The sequence below is a fragment of the Hippoglossus hippoglossus genome, chromosome 3, assembly GCF_009819705.1.
Source record: "Hippoglossus hippoglossus isolate fHipHip1 chromosome 3, fHipHip1.pri, whole genome shotgun sequence".
NCBI classification, from domain to species: Eukaryota; Metazoa; Chordata; class Actinopteri; order Pleuronectiformes; family Pleuronectidae; genus Hippoglossus; species Hippoglossus hippoglossus.
In genome coordinates this window covers 31,420,148-31,448,041 of record NC_047153.1, presented here as the reverse complement: position 1 = coordinate 31,448,041, position 27,894 = coordinate 31,420,148, and the positions used below count along the sequence as shown (strand labels likewise).

General features: G+C 40.7%; 1 protein-coding gene across 3 annotated transcripts; it reads right to left on the bottom strand.

Moving 5' to 3' along the window:
• Positions 1-232: 232 nt before the first annotated feature.
• Positions 233-27,168, bottom strand: pcsk6 (proprotein convertase subtilisin/kexin type 6). Of its 3 annotated transcripts, none has more exons than XM_034581522.1 (21): positions 26,961-27,168; positions 25,619-25,723; positions 22,646-22,756; positions 22,408-22,551; positions 22,176-22,252; positions 20,159-20,247; positions 19,439-19,611; positions 19,140-19,352; positions 17,984-18,084; positions 15,152-15,255; positions 14,643-14,760; positions 13,450-13,638; positions 7,954-8,090; positions 7,270-7,437; positions 5,638-5,740; positions 5,084-5,280; positions 3,754-3,841; positions 3,564-3,667; positions 2,935-3,064; positions 2,531-2,643; positions 233-476 (listed from the first exon to the last, which is right to left on the bottom strand). In XM_034581522.1, the coding sequence occupies exons 1-21, from the start codon at positions 27,123-27,125 to the stop codon at positions 379-381; spliced, it is 2,727 nt and encodes a 908-aa protein (XP_034437413.1). In that variant the 5' UTR covers positions 27,126-27,168; the 3' UTR covers positions 233-378. The 3 variants fall into 3 exon arrangements, 2 of the variants coding, with proteins under 2 accessions (XP_034437413.1, XP_034437414.1); XM_034581523.1 differs by having other exon boundaries at positions 378-468; XR_004613463.1 differs by lacking the exons at positions 233-476; positions 2,531-2,643 and adding an exon at positions 3,189-3,444 and having other exon boundaries at positions 2,967-3,064.
• Positions 27,169-27,894: the final 726 nt, after the last annotated feature.

Here is a 27,894-nt window from a genome sequence, read left to right as displayed (position 1 = left end):
CGAATGGTTGGGATCCTTTTAGAATTTTGAGTTACTTTCACTTGACTAAAGATTTCCGTTACTCTTCCCACAACTGCGCACAAGCTATGGACGAAGGCTTATCATTTGTGACGATCACATAGGCTACGAAATTATTTATTACACATGATGAAAGGAAATATGACAGACAGAAATTAAAGTCAGACAAATTTCAGCATTAATTATTTATTTAAAAAAAACATTTGGTGCAGACAAGGCAAGCCGTTGATGGGGGGGGGGGAGCTGTCGGATCCCCCATACCTTTACTTCCATGTAACTAATTAAGTTTAAAGCCATTCACAACACTTAAGTTGTTGTCTATATTTTAACACTGAGTAAGCATAAAGAGGTGTTGGCTCCTCATCCATTCAACAGACAGGTATGGCAGCAGAACTGACGGTAAAGCTTCCTCTCACAGAGACGGTTGGACTTGACCATGTCACAGAATACCTCATCAGCTAGCAGAGCAGAGGAGAGGCAGATTGTCAGCTTAACAAACAATGGCTAAGCACAAGAACGTTACTGTCTGCTCCCTGTCAAACTTCCACACTGTATATACCGCCAGTATCTTGGGGATTTTGCATACTTGGTATTAATTAGCATTTCCATCTTTCCTGGACTGTGTTTTCATCCCCATACTAAAATGATGTATGCCCCTTCACTGTATCGCTGTTGAGACCACTCGGTGCTACAAACCTGTAAAAACCATATGCAGTCTATGGTACTACTATATATTCTCTACTCAGCTGCTGCTGACACCAGGGACCTGTACTATGAAGCAAGCTCACCATTCCCAGGATGTCTTTTCATCATCCAGCTTCACCTATCTTAACACCAGCAATCATGATAACCTGCACTACAAAGTTAACTGTCTCAGTTAACCCTGGGTTTTCTTATCCAGCTACAAGCGTGTTCATGTGACAGAGGTGGAGTCTTTGATTGTGAGTAACATTGTAAGAACCATGAATAAAGTTCTTACTATGATATAAGAAGAAACACTGATATCTGCGAGGTTCGGGTTAGCAAAAGCGACATTCAAAGTGAAATGTAAATAATAAACACATAATTTTCTCATGTATAAGTACTAAATATTGAGACACCTTTCCATTATGTTAAAAACTGTTTTTTAATCAATGTTGTAAAAATTGCAACTTTGTTGATGTGTTCAGTGACACGGAGCATCTATTGACCTTCTGTCTGTCCTTTTTCCCTGTTAATAGGAGTATTTTTTGGGGTAGTATTTCCTTACTCTTGTTGAGGGTTAAGGACAGATGATGTTGCACCTTGTTAAAGCCCTATGAGACAAATTGTAATTTGTGAATATGGGCTATACAAATAAAATTTGACTGGTTGACATAACAAAAAATTAAAAGAAACAGTAAATATGAATTTCGATCTTTAAGATAATTCAGTCAGGACCAATTTGGTCAAAATGAATTTGATTTCAATAATTGCAAAGTTTGGCGGTCTGGCTCTTTACTGGCCCCCCTTGCCCTTCCATGTGCATACTGTGTGTGGAAAGCCTAGGGTAGGGAGAGCAATTATAGTGTGTCCAATTATGAACACACTATAATGAATATGTGATAGATATATAAAAAGTTAAATGGATGTCATGATGTTTCTCTTGTTAAAGCAGAGAGGAGACAAGAAAAGTAGTAAATGTGTGACGAGCAGTCCGACTGAAATGTTCATTTATAATCATGAGAAATATTAAACAGAGGTTTTTATTTGCCCTCATGTTGTTCTGAGCTGTAATGATATGATAATATGATAAAACAGTAAAAACAGTAAAAACATCAACACTGTCAGGGGTTATGTTGGGAATCAAATGTAAACACGAGTGTACACATGGAAATTCTGAAACAGAAAAAAACATTCCACTCATCTACAAACAAATCTGCTGACATTTATTATTTATCACTTTACTGTAAACTATTTTGTCCCAGTCAGAATCCTGAAGATAGATTAATGTGTTTTTCCAGTAATCTGATTGGTCAGTAGTTTGGCTGTTGACAGGTGTTGTCTTATCTCGAACTTGTAGCAGGTCATCAAATGTGATTTACCTCGGTAAGAAGTGAATCAGATTTGTAGGACTAATACAAATCTGAGTTAAACCATGATATCTGCAAATCCTGCTTCGTTGTACAGGCCTCAGCTCTTGTACCCACACTAGCTCAATCAAATTGTTTTTGTATAGATCTCACAAATCACAATTTGTCTCATAGGGCTTAACAAGGTGCGACATCCTCTGTGCTTAACCCTCAACAAGAGTAAGGAAAAACTAGAAGGAGGAGCTGCCGTTGACACTTCCAGTACATTTTAAACTGCAACCCATAAACTGAAGAGATCAAGTGGCAGCTTCATTTACAGCAGAAATGCTTATTCTGTGCTGCCAGGGTCCATCCTGTGCTGCCAGGGTCCATCCTGTGCTGCCAGGGTCCATCCTGGCACTATGTCATAAAAAAAAAACCTTGTTAAATGAAGCTGATGTGGGTGATAATGTCAAACTCACCATTACTACATGATGCATTTACAATACAAGTCCTGCTGACCAGACTGTAACCCTCTTTGCATTTTGTGCAGGTTGTTCCTGGGCCACTGCAGCTCAGACAGTTTTCCTCACACCTGGAGACAGAGTGAAATAAAACCCATAATAACAAATTAGAAACAAATATATTTTTTCTATTTCCTTTTATAAACAGATGTTGTTTTGGGGGAAAAAATCATTACATTTACTTTTAAATAAAATGCAGCTTACACCAAAACGTTTCAGTGTATTATTCAAATGTAACAGTGTAAAGAGCAGACAAACCATTACACCCTGACTGACTGATATGAGTTTTGAGCTGGCTACAGGATTATAGGAAGACATTTAAAAATGATCCAGGGATGAATCAATGATGTTTGTGAGCTCACCTCTGACAAATCTTATGGGGGACTCCTGCTGCCTCTGCAGAGTAGTAGCCAGGAGAACAGGTCTCCACACATCTCCACTCCTGCTGCAGGTAGCCCTTAGTACACTGGATACACTCCTCCTTACCTCGTCCTGGGAAATATAGATACTACATGAAATCTACAAGTATAACTTGTTAAGTTTCTTGTATTTTTGCACTTCCTGTTTTATTGTGTACATTACTAATCCTTTCAAGTCCTGATTGTTTTCAACTCACCTGGTTCCTGCACAAGTAAACCCTTTCTGTAGTGTGCTCAGTCTGTTCTTCCCTGCCACAGCATTGTTGCTACCTCCATGTACATGCTTTCTCATGTTTTTTCCCTGTGAGGGTTTCCTGGTTTGGGATTTCTGTCCTCTCCTTGCCTGTTTTTGACTGCCTGTGCTTGTCTGGTATTCTGTGCACGGCCTTCTGTACTGTGAGTTTTTTACCTAAAGCAAGTCACTGTATGACACATTTCCAGGAGCACACAGTGCTTTGGAAAGAGGTGAAAATGTATTCAGACCTACACCTGCATCTTTTTTAATGTATCTGCTAGATCACAGACGGCTGCTATGATTTTTTTTTTGAAGGTACTGTAGAAAGTGCACTGACCTGTACAGGTCTGACAAGAGGAATGGCATGGGCTGCACGTCATCTCTTCAAGATGGAAAAAGGTTCCATTGGTGCATTCAGGAATACAGGTCATACCTGCCAGACTGGAAACCCCCAAAACACATAGACATTACAACACTTTTATTAAACGAAAGTTAAAATATGACTAATAGTCTGTGTCCTCACATACCTGTAACCTTCACTGCAGGCACTGCATCTATCTGCATAGCTCAGGCATTTCATACAGGTGATATTACACTTCAGACACTGTCTCTGATCTGGTATGGACAGCATCACAAGCATCAGTACAGATGTGCACTATGGCAAGCCGAGCATTTATTCCATATCCTTGATATCCTTGAAATCCTTGTCAGTCCCCTCCAATAGTTCGGTCTTTGTCAGCACTAGTTGGACATTTGGTCGCACTAGTTCAGCATCTCACTGTACTAGTTGAACAAAAAATCGTTTTCACTTTTGTTCAACTAGTTACAACAGAAACTTTACTAGTAACACTGTGTGCTGCACTAGTAGCACCAAAGTCCCTACTAGTTGGCTTTTTGCCGCACTAGTGGCCCTCTGGACCAAACTAGTAGCGCTGAAAGTCTTACTAGTTAACTAGTGAGCTGCAAAAGCTCTGACATGTTAACTAGTCAAACATGGATTCAGCTCACTAGTAAACTAGTGGCCTACAATTTGCTGCACTAGTTGAAATAGTGTGAGCCAAAATGCACACTAGTAAACTAGTGCAGGCAAAAAATACCCACTAGTTTACTAGTTAAAGCCTATTTTGACCTTACTAGTAAACTAGTGAGGCTCAAAATGTTTACTAGTTAACTAGTGGGGTCGAAATATCCACTAGTAACAATAGTAAGAGACCTTTTGACCTCACTAGTTAACTAGTAAACTTATTAGTTTACTAGTAAGGCCAAAATAGGCTTTAACTAGTTAACTAGCGGCTATTTTGGCCTGCACTAATTGAACGAATGTGCATTTTTGCTCGCACTAGAACATTTTAGGGCACAAGTTAACTAGTACGACTTTCAGCATTACTAGTTTGGTCCAGAGGGCCACTAGTGCATCAAAAAGCCGACTAGTAGAGATTTTGTTCAACTAGTACGATAAGATGATATTAGGATATTATTATTATTATTATTATGGTGCACAAGTGTTCCTGGTCTCCTGGAGGAGAGAGGGAGAGAGTGCTCTCCACTCTCTCCCTCTCTCCTCCACCTCCCCCCTATCTCTCTCTCTCTTCTCTCTCCTCTTCTCCACCCATCTCTTCTCTCCTCCCCAATTTTCTCCGCTCACCCCAACCGGTCGTGGCAGATGGCCGCCCACATTGAGTCTGGTTCCGTTAGAGGTTTCTTCCAGTTATTGAGGGAGTTTTTTCTCCCCACAGTCGCCAAAGTGCTGCTCTTTGTGGGAACTGCTGAGTTTCTCTATAAATTTTAAGTGCCTTGAGATAAATGTGCATTATGATTTGGCGCCATACAAATAAAATTGAATTGAATTGAACTTACTCTCATCAGCAAAGTAGCCTGTGGGGCAGGAATCAATGCAACTAGAGTTGAGTGGGTTGAGGTAAAGACCTCTTCGACAGGAAAGACAGTGTCCACCTGATTTGCCAACACATGTCTCACAACCTTTATAGCAGCGTCTACAGCGATGAGCCCCTATGTCCTCATAGTGTCCCAGTGGACAGTGGCTCACACAGGTTCTAAAAATGTATACAGGAAGGGACAAAAAGAGTTATCTTACAGCAAAACATGGTTTCCATTGGTACTCTTTTGGCTTAGCAAAATACCTAAACGATTCTAACCTGACCCCAGTAGGTTTTTAGAGGTCTTTTTGGAAAGACACCAAAAAAGCCAATGAAGACAGTGGGATTGTGGGTCAAAAATCTAGAAAAAATGCAGATTGCTGATAATTCCCTATGGGTTTTTCACAACACATTTCACACAGTCAACTGATCAATTGAATAATATAAATTATATTTATTAATGCAGTTATTTAAACCTGCTTAATTATAATGACTTTGTGTCTTCTGCTTCTGCTTCTTTCTTTCAGCTCTTACCTGCCACTTTTCAAGCTGCCTGAGCTGAAGTGGACACAGTTACGGCAGTGATCAACATCTGGTCCATCACAGCCCTGGTCTCCACACTCATGGTGACATGGTCCTTGATAAAAACCACATTGATTTGAATCTGCATCCTCATCATCATACCTATAACCTCCTACATGTGTTGCTCTATCATATGGGTTGGAAAATGTTATGGTAACTGTCAGTGTCCATCTGTTACATGGAAATTAAGATATTTTTTTCTTATCTCATAGTCACCTCCAGAGCTATTGGCACAGCGTGTTGTAAATTGAAAACATTTGGGCTTAAGATCACACAACGAATATGAGGAAAGAGTTTATAATTTTCTTATTTCCTGGTATTTACATCTACATATGTTAAGCAACTTAAACATGTCACCTGACTGATAAGTCTCAAAAAGAAAGAAACTAGTGGTAAATTAAGCAAAAGACATCAAACTGGTTGACCAAAGATAACAGCAGCAGACAACACATTGTGAGATAGGGGAAGAAAAATCCAAACACAACAGCCAAAGCACTAACTCTTACTGGACAGGGTTGAAGGTGTCACCATCCACCATTCAACATAGGCTGGGAGAGCAGAAATATAGAGACTAAAATACTAGAGGAAGGCCATTAATCAGGACTCAGAATGAGAGGACCAGACTGGAATTTGCCACAAAATTCTAAGATGAGCTGCAAAAGTCCGGGAACAAAAATTTAAGGACAAATACGACATACATTAACCTGTACATAAGTGATGAATAGGCCAGATTGTGACAAAAGAGGGATTTGTTTATGATCCAGGGTTAGGGTGCATTTCTCTCACCTCTCTCTCCCCCATTTGCTAGTTTACAGAGAAATCATACAAAATACTCATGGGGAACTTTGCAACCAGAACAAACATTGTCAACAGAACAAAGGACTTCATTTTAGGAGAATTGTAGGATTTTAGACTAGCCAAGTCAATTGTTGGGACTTTGGGCTGTTTGCTGGGTTTTTTTACTGCGTCCTGTTTTGGGATTGTACTATGTTTCGCTTTGACACAAAAGTATCATACATGAAGAATGCGGCAGTTTTTTAAAGTGGGTAACAGGCTTGATACCATTATTGCAAATAATGGCTATGCAAATATTGAAAGTTATTTATTTTTTGTTAGTCCATGCGAGGTCTGAAGGAACGTTTCCACATGAGTCTGATGGAGGAGCAGCTGCAGCTGCTGATTGATCAGCTGGTCGACGGATCGATGAGGTCACTAACCACCAAACTGTACGACGGCTTCCAGTACTTCACCAACGGCATCATGTGACCGGCACCACGTTCCCGTGTGTGAGACTGAAGCTTTATGACTCGACTGCAGAAACTGAGCCTGTTGGTTTTAATCCACTTTTTTCTTCTTTTTTTAGAAGAAAAAAAAAGAAGAAAACATGTCCATCTAGATATAAATATCAGAAATTAAAGCTTAAATTCTAAACTTGTTGTTCCAATAGTTCTGGAGGGTTCAGTGTTTTTGATTTTACAAAAATAAACTTTTCACATTTTTTCCAACACTTCTGTCAAGCAAACTTTAGCTTTATTTGTAATTGTAATGTATTTCAGTGATGTGAAGGATAGGAAATATTCTTACCATTGTACTCCTCCTCCTCCTCCTCCTCCTCCTGGAACTCTTGCTCTTCCATGACCTCATCTGGTGCTGTGGTCTCTAATGTTCTTGAACGGGAGGGCTGAGTTTTGTAGGGCTGGTAAGGGTTCTGAGATGTTCCATAAAGGACCAGTGTCCATTCCTTTAGGTTGCCTGTACCAAGTGAGATTAAGGCTGTGTATGTTGCTCTAAACAAAGACGTTATCTTCAAATATAAATGTGTGTCTGAGTATTAGAGTGGACACAGTGTGGCAGGGTTCCCACGGCTCCTTAAATTGTCTTAAATTGACCATGAATTTGATGCAAAGTATTACATTTGCAGGCTGTGCATAATTTATATACATTGTGTGTATGTTTAAAGTAAATTTATTTTTAAAACATTTCTTTTAATTTCCTCAGTCTTCATCACTCTGTCAGGAAGTGTTACAATATTAACCATTTTCCCTCCAGGTGAACACTAGTGTTAACTATTACACTGGTCATTTTAGAGGGAAAAGCTCTGACTTGTCAGTTTGGGCAGACTCACTCATGTGGTAAAGGTGCTTGAAATGTTTCTCATTTATTAACTATGCAGTGGGAGCAGCGACGTAACACCTGCCCTCTCAACACCCTGTAACACCAGTTACATGGACGATAACCCTAGAGTGTGCATGAATTGTTGGACCTTACCTAGCACCTCAGGGTTGCGTGGTTTTGATGGTGTGTCAGTAATGTCCAGTGTCCATGTGCCTTCTGCCCTCTCGCCCCAAAAATGAACCGTCATGAACTCCCAGTTGCTGAAGCCCTCGTTGGAACTGTCAAACAGCCTGTATACACAGTAAGAAAATGAGCAGCTGGAGAGGTAATTGGGTCAAACTCAATCACAGAGAGGCCCAAATGTCTGCTAGAGCCAGATGTTTGACATATTTTCTTGGCTTCAAGTTCATTAATGTTTGGGGTTAGGCTCTGAGCTGTGGAAACCCTCAAGATGGAGTGAAGGTGTGCATCAGGGAGACGACTCCTGTGTGGGGTTTTGTTCATCTTCATCACAGAGAAAAGCTGCTCACACAGGTATGCAGTGTTGTGCCGGGTCACACTTAAAAAGAACCAGTTCACGTTCATTTGTTCCGTTTTTTATTGGGATGATTTAGGTGACAAACGTACGGTCATGTGTTTAGTTATTAATCGTTGGTGTCGGATCATGTCTGCATGTCGCTCCGCTCACTTTAACACTGAGTCCTGACTGTGAGCGTCACGTCTTGGTTGTACTGAGCACAAAAAGTTGACGAGCCATTTTTCATGATGTTTAAATGTAGCCTCATAAACTCTGGAGCGAATCAAAGTACAGTCAATCAGTAAATGTACTGATCAGGTCCTGATAACTAGTGGGGGATGGAACCCCCGGGGCCTGTGTGGGGCCTGTGTGTATGTGTGCATTGTCTGGGAGCACACACACACACATTTTCTCTCGCTCCTGGTATTTCACATGATGGCCTGATACGATGATGATTCAGAAAATTAACGTGAATATGAGTGAAGTGCACTCTCGCTGGAGTGAACGTCACTCACGTTCACGTTCATCATATGAAAACTGATTTGTTCACTTCATCGTTCACGATGCGGGCCAGTCAAGATAGACATATTATATTTTCTCTTATTAAACTCAGATAAAACAGAGGTTCTAATATTTGGCCCTAACCACCTTAGAGATACATTATCTAATTATATAGCTGCGCTAGACGACATTGCCCTCGCTTCCAGTGAAACCGATTTGTCCTTTGATTTTCACTTTTTTTTTTTTATTCTTGGACCGCCTTCTTTCACTTATGTAACAACCTTAAAAATCAGACATGTCCTTTCTCAAAAAGATGCAGAAACACTAGTCCCCACGCCTTTGTTACATCCAGACTTGATTATTGTAATTCCTTATTATCAGGCTCCAGCAGTAAGTCGTTAAAGACTCTGCAGCTTGTCCAAAATGCTGCAGCACGTGTCCTGACAAGAACCAGGAAAAGAGACCACATTTCTTCTGTATTAGCTTCACTACACTGGCTTCCGGTTAAATCTAGAATATAATCGAAAATTCTCCTCCTCACCTTCAAGGCCCTTAATAATATGGCACCATTATACCTTAAAGAGCTGTTAGTACCTTATCAACCCACTAGAGCACTGCGCTCCCAGAATTCAGGCTTACTTGTTTTCTGTAGTTTTTGCTTTCTCTTGTTGAGGGTTAAGGACAGAGGATGTTGCACCTTGTTAAAGACCTATGAGACAAATTTTGATTTGTGAATATGGGCTATACAAATAAAATTTTATTTTATTTGATTGATAGTTATGAAAGTTTGAATTTGATAAGTGACTGCAGCTCTGTGCCTTGTTGTCAGTTACTGGAAAATGACAACGAGCTGCTGCTGGTTAAGGCTCTGAAGTTTGTTGCCACTTATAGCTGTGCAAACTATAGATATAAACTAGTTGCGACAGTCCATTTTATCATTGCCTTCAAGTTCATATTTTCCAGAAACAGACCTAATTGTGGATTTAGCCTTACTGCCCAATCAAACTCTGGTCACTGATATACCACCGCCAACTACTTAAATGTAGTCAGGTCCTGATTTATATTGGCACACTCCTCCAGTTTGGGGACTGATGCCTGCCCCTAGCCCTACCCATTAACTTTCTCTGGCTACTGGTCTAAGAAACATTCTCTCCCTTTGACATACTGCTCAGCTATGTCTAACTCTCACCCCCCCTGCTGCTGTTCCAGATTATCTGAGAGGTTATGATTTGAATCTGCATTCGACACCACCTTTAGCCAAGACTACCTGCTTTATTACTGTCCAAGACGTTGCACCCCAGTGGCTCCACAGACTACAGACTGGTGTCATTGACCTCCCATATCATGAAGACCCTGGAGAGACTTAACTAACAGGGAATTAGTCACTTCTACACATTCTAATACTTTTAATATTGTGCATGACTTATATTATGCCTCACCTAAATTATGTTTCACAGATTGTTGACCTGAGAGGTCTGAAGCCCTCTGCAGGAATGCTTTAAATTAGATGCTTCATGTTTTATATTGGGAGTTGCGATCCTGTCTCTAGTGTCGTAATAAGGTGAACCTTGAGAGTCTACACCTCATGAGGATAATGGGTATCTTGACATGACTTACAATGATAGACAGATTTTTTCCCTCCCATTTGGTACAATACCGACAGATGAAAGAGCTGATTCTGAATTTGAGGAGGACCAAGGCAATGGTGACAGATTGGCTGGAGTGACTGCAACAAAACCAAATTCCCACCCCCCCCGGGGATCAATATTTCAAGTATTTCTGATTCTGACTGAGCTTTGGAATGTGCTTTTGGTCCTATACTATCAACAATAAAAGCTGTACACTCTCTATGGCAGCGTTACATCCAACTTCTGACACAAAATGCAACCAAATGAACAACCAAATTTCAAGCTTTCAGGTACACCAGAAAAGGTGACACCCAACTTGACCCAACATGCACTGAATTCTGGAGACATTCAACGGAGGGGCTTTGTGTGAGAACAATGTCTGAGTGAGAGCCTCTGGACTTTATCCAGACTTTCTCCAGGCAGCTCCCTGGTAAAAAATCCAGAGAATGTCTGAATGAGCCAAAGTAAGAACACGTCAGACAATCCTCCACAGGATTCACCACAACCGATTGGGCATGTTGATGATTTTTCCAACACGTGACAGATAGAAAAACAAAAAGAATACAAATATTTCCAAATTTAAAAGAGGAGCATTACACAAAGAAGACACAGACGAAGATGTCAAGAGAGCTTTTGGTGAAAAGGGACAACACCGGTGTCAATGTGCTGTCAACAAAAACATGTGAAAAGCATGTGATCTCTGCAGCTACGCCAAGTCGACATCCGACTTACATGAATGCTCCAGAGATTTCTGTGGTGTTGTGAATGTGTTTGGAAGGAGGATCGTCTGTTGCTTTGCTCATGTTTGAAAGGCAAAGTCCAGAGAAAAAACGGACCCCATTCTGTGGACATCCTCCGAAGTTCATGTCTGAAAACAGCCTGGGAAAAAGCTAAAGGACTGGGCATGGGCAGAGTAGGGGACCTTGGGCAGATAGCCAGATCAGAATACAGACCAGAATATCCCTTGTACTTTAGAAGGTCTTCAGCACACACCAGTTGAAGTTTCCAGCTGTTAGCGACCGTTACGGGCCTCGGCTGCTTCCTTACCACTGATTAAAATGTGGTGCTGTTTTTTCTGTTCTCCCTCAGGTTAACCACTCATCCACCATACGCATCTCCAGGGGATTCCTCCTGGAGCGCAGCCCTGCACCGCCCACTGGCATTAGAATCCAGTAATCCCTGGTTCTAGCTGGCTCTTCTTCCAATTTCGCCAGCTACCAATTATACACCTCTGTGTAATGTTGCCAGGCGCAGCTGAGATTTAGTGTGATCAGTCCACCTCGGTGCCTCTTGCCTTTATATGTTAACTCGACTGTGTGGTTGTTAACGGGTGTTGACTCACTCTCTCTGAAATTCTATGAATGTTAACTAGTGAGGCACTCGTTCAATGATCCAAAGGGTTCTTGTTGGGCTAGTTTAGTTTTGTTATTTTCCTTATTTCATTGTGCACCTCACCTAGACTCGTTATGTTAATTCATTGGGCTTTATGGGTGGTGGCCTGAATGTATTTTATTTTGTACAGGAAAGTCTAGTTTAGCCAGACAGGTCTTTCTTTTGTTCTTTTGTTGCAGACTGTCAGTCAGGTAAAGTAGGGACTGGGTATGGGAAGAGGTTTTTCTTTTTACTTATTTTATGATTTGGTGTCACCCGCTGCCCCCTAACCCTAAGCTTATGTGGATCTTATTTTGCACTACCACAATAAAAGGCTACTTTGCCAGTTAACATTGGCACCAGACATATACTGGGTTGTAACAGCGACATTAGGGACATTGCATCAGTTGTCTACCTTAGTGTCAACAGGTGTTTCAGCCTTTTAATCACGAGACACCATCTTGGGGCCCGGTTGGGATCTTTCTTCTTTATTCTGCCATCTGTGATGTTTCATTATGTTGTGGTGCAGGGCTTGTCTGTGGATTCCCAGATCTCTGAGCAACCTGATGGTGGATGTTGCAATAAAACCCCTGCTGCACACCTCAATGGGGAGAACCTTCAGCCACGTTGTTCTGCCTCAAATGCCATCTTTGCATAGCCCCTATTCTTCTCATTTGCTTCATCAACAGCATTCTCCCATCCTCCCATCTACAAAGTAGACGACACAGACCAGAGTATTTGGTCTGGTCTTAGGGTAGTGGTGAAAATGTGTTATAGGACTGTAAGCTGTTGGCCTAGATCCAGCATTCCCCAGTCTCAGGCCTCCTCCAAATGACCACTCCTGGTCTTTGGAGTGGGTCCTCTTTTTTACTGTTCCCCTTCTCGAACAAAAGTTGTCTTTAGAACTGCGCTCAATGTTTTGGAGGGCAAGGCATTTGGTAGCACCTCTCTTTGTTTCAGTTGTTGCTGCAAGGCATTTGAGTACTTAGTTGTGTCTCTGTGTATACCTACCTTGGGAGAGATTTATTTTACAACCAGTGAGGATGTGTTTGAGGGGAGCTGGAGTTGAGCATTATGGGCAGGATGAATCTTCGTTCAGCCACTGCTGTAGGTTTTTGGGTGAAGGGAAGGACGTCATAGGTTGCTCTGAGCAGGAAGCTGATACTTGAAGGGGTCTTTAAATAATCTGCAATAATGAAAACTGTGTAGACCTCTGTAAATTAAACCAAAAACAAGAGCATCTGCACGGATGGATACCAATAGAATATGTGGTAGTAATGAGTCTTAAACAGTCTTTAAATATTGATGCATCTCTCCATTTATGTTAGACACTGTCTTTTCTCATCAATGTTGTAAATATCATTTTGTTGATGTGCTCTGCTAAACGCTGCATCTATTGCACTTCTGTCCGTCCTGGTATGGGGTTGACTATGTTTGTTTCCTGTTAACAGGGCTTTTCCTTACTCTTGCTGAGGGTTAAGGGCAGAGGATGTTGCACCTTGCTAAGCCATATGCGGAAGTAATGATTAGGGAATATGGGCTGTACAAATAAAATTTGATTGCTTGATTGACTGAATGTTTACTTTATAAATGACCTCCAACATTTGTTGGCGTGCTCAGTGGAGCTCTCACCTCTTGGCCAGTAGCTGTGATCTTGTACCAGATGGAGAGATGAGGTTAATCTCCAGGTCTCCTCGTCGCGGGTGGGCGATCAGAACCCTGACCACCACATGCTCCAGGTAATCCACGAGCTGCTCAGGTTCTACTGAACACCCCGAGGTGGTAATGCTGCTGTTGAGATTTTGACCAGCATGGATGTACCTGGAGAAGCCAAAAGCATAGGCATTATATTATTACACAATAACTGTTAGAATAGATTGCACAGATGCAATAAAGTACATGGCTGAATCATATACAGTATATTTATTTAAAATAATTACAAGTTTATATATAAAGTCCTCACTTGTTGGGCTTTTGAAGAAACAAGGAACAAAATATATAGGTTAAGTCTAGGCCAATCTGTCATCCCATAAGTAAATGTATTGTAAAAATATTTTCCACTTCTCAGTTGTGTGTATGTTGCTTTGGATAACTTATCTTTAACATCTTGCATATATATTATTTGATTATCTATCAAGGACCAGAACTGTAACTTCTTTATTGTAAGGTTTTTAGGTATTTCTACATTGACAAGGTGTCAATGCATGTTACTGACATAAATACATTTTTGGATATGTTTCCAGGGTTGCTCAAATATAAAAATCAGAAAAGCAGTTTGTGCCTTCATTGTGCTACTTTCCTTATTTAATGTATTTCCTCCATCCAGGGTTAAGGACAGAGGATGTCACACCTTGCTAAAGCACTATGAGACTAATTGTGGTTTGTGAATATGGGCTATACAAATAAAATTTGATTGATTGATTGATCCACATAGAGTCTCATTTGTTAGTTTCTATTTATTTTATACCAAAATAAATATATTTAATAGTTAAATACGCATCTCCAGGGGATTCCTGGATAGTTAGTTAAATTTCTGACTGCTCTACACGTCTACCAAACTCACTAGCCTACCCACTGGCTGTATAGGCTTGGAAATGTAGTCACGGAGCTTACATGTTGCCAATTTACATGTTTGAGGAAAATGTTAATATTTTCAATGGTCTGTTTTCTCTCTTATATAATGCAGACATAATGGAATACAATAAAATTGAATGCAATACTTGATTATTATCATCCATGCTGCTGTGGTCAAGCAGTGTTGTTCAAACAATGAATCACTCGTATGCCAGGTATACAATGCAGACCACGCAGTACGTTTATCTCACCTGGTGGCTCGCACAAGTCTCTGACTGCAGGTGTGCTGAGGAGGTACAGTCCTCCACTTTGAAGCCTCCACAACCATGGCTTCTGCATCCACCAGGCCAAAGCCATACAAGTGGCTGACTGTGAGAAAACACCCCAAACCGTATTGGTTTAAAAAGCAAAGAGTAAAATGTAGATAGATTAATAATGGCTATTTAATTCATTATATTCACATGGTAGCCATTTTCTTCTGACATCATGATCAGTGTGGGAAACTTAAATGCTGTCATCAAAAGAATGTCATACTGATGTGATAACTTCACAGCAGTGCCATTTCACAAAAGCATTTTACTTGATTTTAACCGGTATAATATAGTATAAAAGTAATGTGATTTATGAGTTCTGTGTTGTTAGAATGGCCTGCATAACACTAATTTAGTTTAACGAAATATTAAATACTTAAGGTATTCAAGAACTTCAAGTATAAATCAGTCAAGTACTATGTTTGAATTAAAAGTTAAATGCAGTATGCCTCTGTGTCCAGCAGCATTGGTCTTCCAATCATCAGCTTTCAGGTGCACAGGTCTAGATGTCTTTACCAGAAGATGTTGAATATCCCTCCACGTCAGCAAAAGACTGCCGAAAAAAAGACACAACTCAGAAGCCTGACAGACTGATTTATGGCGCTTATCTTTGTTAAGGCTGCTGCACACTAGAGGATAATCGGGCCGATTTAGGACCCGATTTGCCCCTTCTGACAATCGCAGGGTGTTCCCGACCGGAGGTCAGTTGATGTCGATTATCTGCCCAAATAATCCTGAAGTGTGAGGGATAACAAAATAATCATGATGCTACCAATTGAGTCGGAGCCTCACCAATTTCAAACCCTAACTCCATGAATATCAAACATGTTTTTATATTTACGATAATGGACTCTGACAGAAATCCGCAATAGACAATGAGAGCAAGCTGATGGGGAAGCATTACCAACAGGGTGGTGCATACTTGTACAGATGCAGCTAAAATAGCAGGATAATTCCCTGCAAACCATTCAGTCTGTTCAACTCTTTAGGAGCCACTTATTACTCACTTGCCATTCCAAAACCAGGTCATCTTTCCCAACCTCCAGCTCCTCCAAAATGACCTGCTCTGGTGGCTGACTTCTCTACACACAGCTCCTTCCATCTGTCCCCCACCTTTCCATTTGCCTTCACCTGCCTAAAACCTCATTCCCCATTTCTCATCAATCCCAAGGCCTTTTGCAATAAAACCCCCTATTTGATCATCATCATTTCTATTCTGTGTTCTACTCTGTTCTATTCTATGGGTGGCTGTGGCTCAGTGGTTAGAGCGGTCGTTTAAAGGGGTCTTATTGAACAGATTAGGGATGACAAACAATCCAGATTCACTGGCAACTGGGTGCTCATCTATTATGGTTTCGTACTTATTTTAGGAACACATCCTTTACATCCATCAAATGCAGCAAGGACTCCCTGGTAACAGTTATTCAGTAAAGCAAAGAGGTTTGAATTCCTCCCTGGGATACATAATTGAGAGCAGACATATGAAGACTGACTCAGGTGAGGCCAATGCAAGAGTAGCTGAAACCAGTCTCCTTAAAACAGCTGCAGTGGTTTCTTGTTTTTGTAATGCCACTTCATCAGTGACTGAAACCCTATTGCAGCTCCTCTTACTTAGCACACTCCCTATTCCACAACCCCAGAGGCTAAGACTTCATTCACTGGATTAGGAGAAGTTCCACAACATGTCCTGCCGAACCCCAACTGTCAGTTCAATGTGAACGTGGTCAGGAACTGCACCTGAATCTTTCCTTGGAGCAGTGGAGACAGTGGCTTGACAGGGCAGACCACCCATTAGTTTTGTGGACCAATCATCAACTTACTTTTAAACAGCCTAAGAGTATAAATCACGAACAGGCTTGCTGACTAATGAAGCTCCCTCCAGTCCCAATCCTCCTCTGTGGGGGCAGCTTTTAACTTGGATTGATTCAGGCCACACCCTGATGCTCCAACACCAGAGCATATTTATCTGCCTGGAAATCAAGTTACGTGGAGGAGCTTTGGGGGTGTGTAAGCAAGATGGGCCAAAAGTTGCAGGTATTCAACTATTGTGACATTTCCCAATGGAATGAGCAGTGGCATGAATGGAAACGATAGCTTTCAAAATAGCAGTCATATAATTTTCCTTGAACTGTGTGCCTTGGTTAGTGTCTAGAACTCAAGACTGACACCAGAACAGATATATTTTATCAAAGTATTAAAGAAGAACGATTGTGATAGGAAGTGTAGAGAATTAGAATTATGCCCTGTAGTTGTATGCCAATCCCTATCAGTGCAGTTTTAGTCACAAATATATGACATCATGACCTTTGTCTTTCACACTGAAATCTAATCAGTTCATCATTGAGTCCAATAGTCAAATGGTCAAAATATAAAGAAAGGCAGACTTAAATTATTATATTCAAGAGATGCCAAAAATATGTTTTGTGTGGCCACTGTGACCTTGACCTTTGACTATTGACCACTCAAATTAAGTGAACATTTGTGCCAAATTGGAAGAAATTCCCTCAATGCATTCTTCAGATAGTGTGTTCATAACACCAACATATGAATTTAGAAAGGTTACAGTGATATTGACCTTTGACCCTTTAAATCTAATCAGTTCATCCTTGAGCCTAACTACAGTCTCGACCTTACTTATAAAGTACCTTGAGATAATGTATGTGGTGATTTGGCACCATACAAATTACATTGAACTTAATTGAATTGAATTGAATTGAATTGAATTGAATTGAATTGAATTGAATTGAATTGAATTGAATTGAATTGAATTGAACATACATTTGTAGAATGTCCATCAAGGCGCTCTTGAGATATCATGTTCACAATAATGGGATGGACAACGAGACAACATATAATGCCTCTGGCTCCTCGCTCCTAGTGAATGAAGCTTTGAGGAATGAATCAATTAACTGAAAAGTTAATCACATCACAAGTCATGGCACTGAGCCTTCTGAAGGCTGAACTCCTTTGCAGTGTATTTGTCATGTTCATGATTGTTATTTCATAACAAAGTGTGAATTTAAAAAATCATCTTCTTGATAAGAGTACATTAGGCTAATTATTTGGCCATACTAATGCCCCTAGTGACATAGGGCATGTAAAATACAATGAATATATTATTTTCTATTACCTTACCTTAAGAGGAGTATCATAAAGATATATATCATATTTCATGTAAATTGCTTTCTAAAGATAAAAGGAACTTGACACTAAACTACTTGGCACCTACAGATGGTGAAGGAGAGACAGTGTAATGACTAGACATAGAAAACTTGACTGACTTGGCCTCAAGGGCGAGGGCAATAATTCCGGCCACCATGGGAGCCGAGACAGAAGTGCCGGTATGAGCTTCAGTGCAGCGGTGCCGGAGGTCAGTGGTCATCTGTAAGGGAGCACAAACACAGTTTACTTCCAATTTGATGTTATCGATCTAGATCGATGCACCCCTCCAAAAGGGTAATAAGACTACATTTGGACTTGGTTGAACTACTCAAAAGTCATAGACTCAATTGGGACAACAGACCCCTGCTGGACATTAATTCTATGTAGAGATCAAAAGCCAAAAAAGGTTGTAAACCCCTGCTTTGATATATCACAACAATGCTGTCTCCTAGAAATTACTGTAAAAACTGTAACAGCAAATATCTTTTCTACAAAATGAAATTGTGACCAGCTTACATTTTCTATTGAGATGATAAGGATATGTTGATAATTCACATACTTGGCAAGTCAAGTACTTGGTAAAAATGTTACTGAGGGAATCACTACAGTTTCCACAGGAAACACCACCTTGCATAAAAATATTCAATTGTAGTTACTGTGACATTATAAATGTATCGTGGATATAGACTTGCAATGCACTTGGTTAAGGTTAGGGAAACATCCTGGTGTGGTTTAAAATATGAACATCTCTTTTTTCAGATTGAATAATTCTGAAATAGCAAACCCCATGTTTAATTCATGTCTGGTAATGAAATTCCCTTTGGGCAATCCTGATATACAGTATTATGTTCAAAGCAATGCAAGGTCATTTGACCACCGAATTTTTGTACCAAAAGCTGATCCTAAGATGTCACGTTCACGAAAAACATGTACATACTTTGTTAGGCCACTGTGACCTTTGACCTTTGGCAACAAAAACCAAGTGATTTAATCCTTGGCCAACCAGATTTCAGCTGGGGCCAGTGCCTCCCCACCCATCAGTGGTACCCAATTAGTGAGCATGCATACCAATTTAGGTGCAAGTATAAACCAAACACTGAAGTCACTGTGACATCCTGAGCTATCTCCTGAACATACACAAAAGGCGTAACTTAGATATATTAAAACACGGATCACTGATTTAATCAATCGTGCCCCTATAATTCCAGTATATGTTGTATGTTTCAATAATATCTGACCTTACCTTAATGGAATGGCCATATATACAATACTTACAATCTTCCTTTCATTAAACTCTCCACTGCTGTAGGTCGTGGCTATTATGGAGCTGCAGACCTCCAGGTACCACGGCTTGTTTCCATTCTCTGTGGTGCTGGAGATGGAGATAGTGTAGATACTGCTGGTGTAACCATCACATGAACAGTGATCTCCCTGCCGACCTCCGTTACCTGACGCCCAAACAAAAATGCACCCCAAGCCCTTGCGACCCTGTGGGAAATACATAGATCTGTTGTGCTATGATTTTATACAAACAATCATGCATACAAACAAAACTTCCTTGTGAGTCATCAGACCTTCTTAATGCCTTGCTCAAAAGCCTGCTTTGTTAACGGTCCTGGGCCATCCACTGTCTTGCCATCGTCTCTTGGCCCCCAGCTGGCACTGTATATGTCAATGTAGTCAGGTCGGATTCCCAGGGACTTGGCTTCTACTATATCAGTCACATCACCATCCAGCATCCGAATCCCTGTGGCCATGGAACATCAGTCTAAATACATCAAACTCATTTTAAAATGGCACCTAGTCCTTGACTCTACATATCATCATATTACACAGAGAGAATGGGTATATACAGTAATGACAAAAAGCAGCATCTACACAAAATAACAATGCAATTTTTTAGATTACAGCACGGAAATCACATTCAGAAAAGTATATCCCTTTTACTCCACTGCATTTATCTGCCAAGTGTGGTTATAGAAAAATCTAAACTTTACCAAAACCTCACCATCACTAACATCAGATTTCTTACCGACCGAGGTACACTCTTTAAAAAAGAGAAAATGCTAAAGGAAAGCAAGACAGCTCAGTGCTTGATTTAAACAAACATTTTAAGTTTTCTCAACTTTTTTTTCTTGTGTTCAGTTAACTCACCTAAGCTTTACAGGGTTTTTTGTTAAAATTCGAAACATTAAGCAACAACAGTAAGCTCATATTTTTCAGACAGCATGGAAAACATGCACTTCAAATCTTCATTGAATCTTGTAAATGTTGAGAAAAGGACAGAACTCTACCTCCAATGTGAGCATTATAGGCAATCCCAACGATGCAGTGGGAGTTATTGGCCACTGCTGCAACTTCCCCTGCACACCGTGTTCCATGTCTACATGTAAACACAGGGCAGATGCAGAAATTACAACCTCACATACAGCGAGATCTGTTTCAATGCCAAGTGTAAGGGGAGATTACTATGCAAATGTCTTGGGTAAAATAACCTGACCTGTGGTGTAATACAATTATTTTATGAAAGGGTCTGTATTTATATAGTGCAATTAAGTCTTGATGACCACTCAAAGCACTTTACAGTACAGTTTTATTCACAAATTACAATTAGTCTCATAGGGCTTTAACAAGGTGGGACATCCTCTGCCCTTAACCCTCAACAAGAGTAAGGAAAAACTACTAAAAAAAACTATTAACAGGGGAAAAAACGTAGAAACCTCAGAGAGAGCCACATGTGAGGGATCCCTCTCCCAGGACGGACAGAGGTGCAATAGAAGCCACATGTAACTGAGAACATCAGCAAAATAATAGTATTTACAACATTGATGAGAAGAAACAGTGTAGGTAGAATATTTGAATAGGCACATTGTGTGTCAAGCAGTGTTGTTTTAATCATAGTCCACGATCAGCTGCCACCACGATCACAATCCATAAACCATACAAATATTGGTTATTCTGTATATCATTCAATATAGGGCAGATAAAGACTATTTTGACCATTCATACCATCACGTCCGTATGCACAGTGTTTTGCAGGAATTTTCTACATTAGCTTAAAGTTTACTGTACATTTTCTATATTTACATCTGATAAGGTCGAGGGAGGTAACATAACTATTTGGGTCGAATCCAAAGGTGATGATATAAAAAGGTACAAAGAAAATGTGAATTCTAGAAAACATCATCAGTCTTTGATGTCCTGGACCTGACATTAGCTGTTGATATTGTAGTTTGCTTTGGTCCTCAGTGTCTGTAGAAGCTCACCCCAAGCGGTCGAGGCAGAGGGCCGCCCACACTAAGTCCGGTTCTGCTAGAGGTTTCTTCCAGTTAAAATTGAGTTTTTTCTCTCTACAGTTGTCAGTGCTGCTCGTGTGGGAACTGTTGTGTTTCTTTTATTTTATTTTTAAGGTCATGACCTTAGAGTACCTTGAGATAATGTATGTCTGGATTTGGCAATATACAAATAATATTGAATTGATTAATTCCGTTTGAACACAAGCTCCCAGATCTACTTTTCTAAAGCATATTCCTGTGTACTTTTTGAAGGCTATACTTGTGTAATTATCTTGCTCCCAGTTTTTCCTTTTAGATTTTCAGGTTCTAACTGTGTGGTGTGCTTCATAAATAGCCAATGCTTTTATTACTCAATATTCCTCATATGAAAATATGTCATGGACATGGGCTCTACCAAGTGTTTGGAAAAGAGAGAGGGGAGTCGGTAAAGAGGTCTTTGTTAAGTTTGCTTTTTTATGCCAAGTGGGAAAACAGTGTGGTGGGTCAGAAGGAGGGGATTGGGTTGGATTCTTCAGCTCCTGAGAAACTGCAGCCTGATACATGTTAGTGAGAGTTGTTGAACTGTTTGGAACTTGCTATAGTCACTAGGGAAAAAAAAATCTGATATAATGCTGCTCCTTTATCCATCATGGTGTACACATCAATACTGTCTGCTTTCAAGTGATAAGGTCAAAGCTTTACAAGGAAGATTTCTTGCTCAGACAGTAAGATATCCTGTGAATGAGAAGAGGATAATTAAGAGGGTTGTACTTGTCTGTTCATATGAAATGTGTTTTAGAAACTATTTAGTTCAAAAGAATGAAATACAACTTGAGAGAGAAGTTCATACTGTCTCTCACCTTCACACAGCTAACCGCGGTAGCTCAGAAAGTTACAAAAAAACATTTGGATGCTGTCAAAAAAGGGTGTTCAGGTGTTTGTTGCACACTGATGCCCTTGAGTCTACAATCCATCAGGTGATCTGCAGAGTCTGTTAAAGCTAAGAGTGTGACAGGGAGGAGACATTCTTCCTTACATGTTTTCATTGCGAGGGTCATAGCGTGGTGAAGGGTCATGGTCATTCCCATTGACATCATAGCTTGCGAGGTGGTCCTACAGAAATGATTAAAGAACACAGTGGAAATAGCGACAAATAGGTGAGACAGACAATATCACTCTCTAGTACTGTTATTGAAACCAGACAGCCTCCAGTATATCATCCTGTACTTATCTATTGAAGCTTGGAGATTTTTTGATAGATAACATACATAGTTTGGAGCCAGATCAGGGTGGTTCCTCTCAATACCATCATCCAGTATGGTGACCACCACATTTCTGCCGGTGTAGCCTCTCTGCCAGGCTGATACAATGTTCATCTCTGACCGACAGTAGCTGCTCTTATCATCACAGTGCTGAAGAAAGTCACAGACGACAAGCACCAAATGTCTAATCTTGATTGATTATAATGGAAATGTTAGCATGAATGATTCAGTGTACTATACTTACGATGTACCACATGTTGGACCATTTAGGGTCATTGAAATTAATGATGTTTGGGTCACTATGGGCATACCTCTTAACTCTTGGTTTTACTTCCTGCTGCTGGGCCCAATCCACCTATTGAAATGGGAAGAACACTCAGTTACAAGTGTAAAAGGCCAGACTTTGTAAAAAACCTATACAATTATATACCTGTAGATGATGGGTTATTGATGTTTTCCGTCTCTGTGGGGATACTGAAACTGCTATGTGTGCATCCAACAATACAGAAAAATCTCTATAAAACAAACAGTGACTGCTGCAGTTATGTGAGTATACACCAACAAAGACATCAGATTTTGGGCGAGATAAATGTGTCTGTAAGAGTGTCTCAGTAAGTGTGACACCTATAACGTGATTTACGTGACTTTAAAACAGAAACACTTGGCACTTTATGTTCAGGGCTCAACTCTATCTAGGTCTGCACACTAGTGCTTTGCATAGCCTACCATGGATTACACTGCACCCTATTGCACAGGAGAGTAGTTGAACACACACGTACCTGCAGTCCTGCCGAGATGCAGAGAATAACAAGAAGAATCGCAAAAACTTCTCTTTACACAACGGTCCCTTTAGTGGAACTATGGCTATGCTATAATCCTAGTTAGTATTAAGCTATTTGTATAATGCGAGCATTACAACACTGGCTAGTGAGTGAGTCTAGATTTGATTCAATGGAGGCCACTCAAAAATAAGAATTTGTAAAAATGATCAAAATTTGACAAATGTAGTTAATGCAAGTAATTGCTCTTGAGTTTTACTCGGTTGCAACTATGACATCAATCATGTGCTGAATTAAATTGTGTGGCGGCTGTGGCTCGTAAGGTAGAGCGGGTTGTCCACTAACCAGAGGGTACTGCGATTCGATCCCAGGAGATTGTTTGACAGTAATGTGGGATCATTAAAAACAGTTGAAGACATATCTGTTTAAACAGGCCTCCGGGTCCTTTTTGTGTACCAGTTCTGCCTGTGTGCACTGCACTGTATTGTTTTCCTGTGTACAACACTTTTAAGCACATTGTGACTCCTGACTGTGAAAAGTTCTATAAACTTTACTTTACTTACTTAAATTATTTAGCTTTTAATTGAATATTGCGTATATATAACTGCACACAGTTGTGTAATGTTCTTATAATTCATTAGAAAGAAATACTGGGCAATATTATTTCTTGTTTCCAGCATAGAGCACTGGTGATTATCACTGATTAGCTGGTGAAATGTAAAAGATAAAGTTTGACAAACCTATGTGAACTGATTCCAGTTTGTCACTCTACATGTGCCTGGCTTAGCAGCTCTGCTTAGAAGGCTTTTGACGAGAGGAAACATTTCATGTGACCATGTCTCCTCATTTTAAAAGAAACTGCTCCCTTTATCTATCTACAAAACATTATAATTTTCTTTTGTATAAATACCTAAAACATAGACACACTTCTCCATTATGTTACAAACTGTTTCTTCTGTTCAATGTTGTAAATATTGTTATTTTTAAAGGGGACATGAGCAATGTGAGCAGTTCGACATTTAAGCCACAGCCAACATTTTAAAGGGGACATAGCATGCAAATTCCACCTTGTTAGTGCTTCTACAGGTTAATGTGGGTATCTGGCATGTCTACCAACCCAAAAACTCTGGGGAAAAAACACTCGCGCGTTTTGTTATGGTTCCTCTAAGTCAGAAACGTCATGCTTGAGTGACTCGATTGAGCTTCCTGGGTTTTGTGTCGTAACAAGGCACTGGAAGTCTCCCTACATGGTCTTGGCCCACCCCCCACCTCATCCCCCCCGTCCCCCCACACTCATTACGCCGGGTTTACACCGGAGGCAGCGAGGCTGCGAGGCAGCGCAGCGCCGTTCCCAAGCGCGCAGCCGCCTGGCTGTTCACACGGGACGAGCATTTCTCCGCTGGTCAGCCCGCGATTCACTCACATGTGGCATTTGTCTGGATCGTTGGGACTGGGAGGCTGCAGCAGCTGCTCGGGCGCGACCGCTCGCTCTCCCATGCGTGAGCTGGAATTTGTGTCAACGCCACACAGCCAGCTGTGTGGAAGACTTCCGCAGTGTTCAGCACTACTGTACCACTGTCACAAACACACAGAGCCCCCCCACTCGTTACGCCGGTTTACACCGGACGCGGAAGCGCCGCTGCGAGGCAGCGCAGCGCCGTTCTCCAGCACGCAGCCGCCTGGCTGTTCACACGGGACGAGCATTTCTCCGCGCTGGTCAGCCCCATAGACTGTATATATAAGGTCAGCCCACGATTCTGCTTTCTCCACTTGTTGTTGTACCCGTTGAATGTCGGGGTTCGGGGGTAAATGATGGTCTTCATAGGCCCCCCCCCCCCCACCCCTCTCTTTCTCTCTCTGTCTGTCTGCTTGTGTGCTTGTAGTGGATGGGCAGAGGGGGACATTTAATTATGTGATTGGGAAAATTTAAACTCCAGGACAACAAGGGGAATACAAAGTATGGGATGCATATTTGATAATTTATATCATATAAAATATGTAATTTATATCGTTTAAAATCATGGGGGGAGAGGGGGGAGGGGGGAGCTGGCTCATTAGCATTTAAAGGAACAGGCACTCAAAACAGGTCACTCTGTGGAGGGCTGTTTTATACAGGGTAAAAAGGGTGCTGTTTTAAATGATCCTTGTGGTATTTTGACCAAAGTATGTTACAGACATTTCATTAAGACCCCAAGGAACCATATCAACTTGTGGTAAAATGGGCATGCTATGTCCCCTTTAAGTCCAGAACACAGCAGCTCGGCTTCTCAATGGTCTTAAAGGCAACACCACATTACCCCTGATCCTTGCTTCTCACTATTGGCTCCCTGTCCGTTTTAGAATGGATTTTAAGATTTTGCTGATCACTTTTAAAGCACGCGAGTATCTGGCCCTATGAGAAAAATTGTAAGTGATTGATTGACTGATCTGAGACTCACCTTGGGATCCATATGGATGAAGCTGTGGGGGCCCTTCAAAGAGTAGGCAGCTCTGCGAAAAACTCTCCTGTGGTGGAAATGGTAATGATCCTCCAAACTTCCTATCTGATCAAACATAAGACTAGAACATCAGGAATATTAAAATGATAATCATACTGAAATGTAAAATATTTAGCATTTAACTATCCATATAGCTGAGCTACTTTATGCTTAACTATTTGCATAATGTCAAACATTGATGTGGTCTGATATAAATAAATAAATAAATAAACGGGGAAAAAAAACATGAACCTGAATTTCAAGATCGAAAACACATTTTTGGCCATCTGTAAATGATATTCTCTCACTCACTAAATATGCAACTTTGCACCAAAAATGCGAGCAGGATTCACAGCACATGTGCACAGCTGGTACACTGCAGAAATAAATTCCAGACTTCAGTCTATTCTGAGTCAAACTACACCTGTGTTCTTCCTCACCTCCTTCAAACTCAGATCATTTAAACTTTCTTTTACATGCTGTAGTTGTAACTAATCATTTTATCAATGCTTTTGTTAGATCTTTTACTGAAGCTTCATGAATGTCACTATTAGCAAAGGTCATCATGTGCACAACACATATACTCCTCTAAGTGAATACAAAGCAGGAGACAAGACGTGCATTATGCACACAAACCCCACCAATAGGGAGTGTGGCTTCACAGGTATTGACAAATCCATCAAGCTGTTTTTTGTCCTATTTGTGTTAATATGTAACTAATAACATTAGGAGTAGTCTATATTAGAAAATGACTTTGGATTCCACACTTAATGAGCCACCAAGTCCAGAGATATGGATGTAAATAAACAGCTGGAGTTTGTGAATTCCAGAAGTGATTCATCAGTGATGAACAATCTACAAGGATGTATCACTTCATGCTTAATGCAAAAAACTTGCAAGAGGGGTGTTTTCTATTATTATTAATGGCTTATACGTCTTTTATATCAAGCTTCAATAAATGTTATATCATTCTTTATCTAACTATCAAAAATACCTAGTGTAACAAAACTAAAGGGCTTGTAGAAAGAAGACAAGGTCAATCTTTCTTTTCTTTCAAGAAAATGTTCCCGACAGCATTTTGAATTTTAAAGTTATTCATTATTTTAAATGGGATAAAGAATATTCATTTGACTGTTTGTGAAATTGCAGCTGTGTATTTCTCAAATGTCATAAAGTCATTGTGACATCTTCTATAACATCTGAGTCTCAGTGGTGAGATCAGTTCCCCAAAAGTGACCGTTCCTTCATAAACCTCATACATGTTGACAGCCATCTCCTCCGTACAAGTAAACTGTGTTCATACCTTTCCCAGGTTGATAAATCCATACTTTGCTGCGACTACATCAGCTTGCTCGGGGCCGCTTGGGATCCGCACCGCCCAGTGGTTTGTGTAAACATGCCCCTGTCCTGTGACGACTGACGGACCGATCCCAACAGGGAACAGAAAGAAAACCAACCAAAAAGTCATCCTGCCTGGAAATCACAGGGACAGAAGAAGGAGCTGTTCAGTGAGCAGCGCGGCTGTGAGTCCAGTCCGTCATGTTGTGAACCTACTGTCACTTCAAGTCTCCTCCTCCACACAGCAGGGGGCGCTGCTGTGCAACAACACTTCACCGCCGCAGAAGCAGCCAGCGGCGCAGAGACCGAAGTCCGCCAACCAGAGGATCAGATCCGAGCCTAATGTCGACGCTGCTGGCACTGATTTATGTCTACAGCAAATTACAGTCACGGCCCAGACAATAATAATAACAATGGTTCATTGGTATTGTTAAAAACATCCCACAATTAGTTTTCAACATAAGCAGAAGAAAATGCCTAGACCTTAGTGCCTGCGTTCAGCAAGTCCAAATAATCTCCTTTCCTAACCACTATTCCTTGACCCCGACGGAACACGTCACGAGGTTAAGGAAAGATGTGAAGGAGAAGCCGCGAGGATTTAGGAAAAGGAGAACCATGGTGCGGAGAAAACCCGAGATAACCCGACTCCACTTCCACTCCGCAGATAATATACACACCCTGTGCTGTAGGCTGTGCGCTGACAGTTGGAATAAAGTTTCCTGTTTAAAACAAAATGACACATCCTGACAAAAGATGTTTTCATTTCATACAAATTCCTATTCACAGGAAATTACAAAAACAGATTTAAATGAAAAATAAACAAACAGGATGTCATGACGCTAAGTTCTGAGCTCTCAAAAGTACTTGATGGAAAGAAATGTAATGTACATCCACAGGAT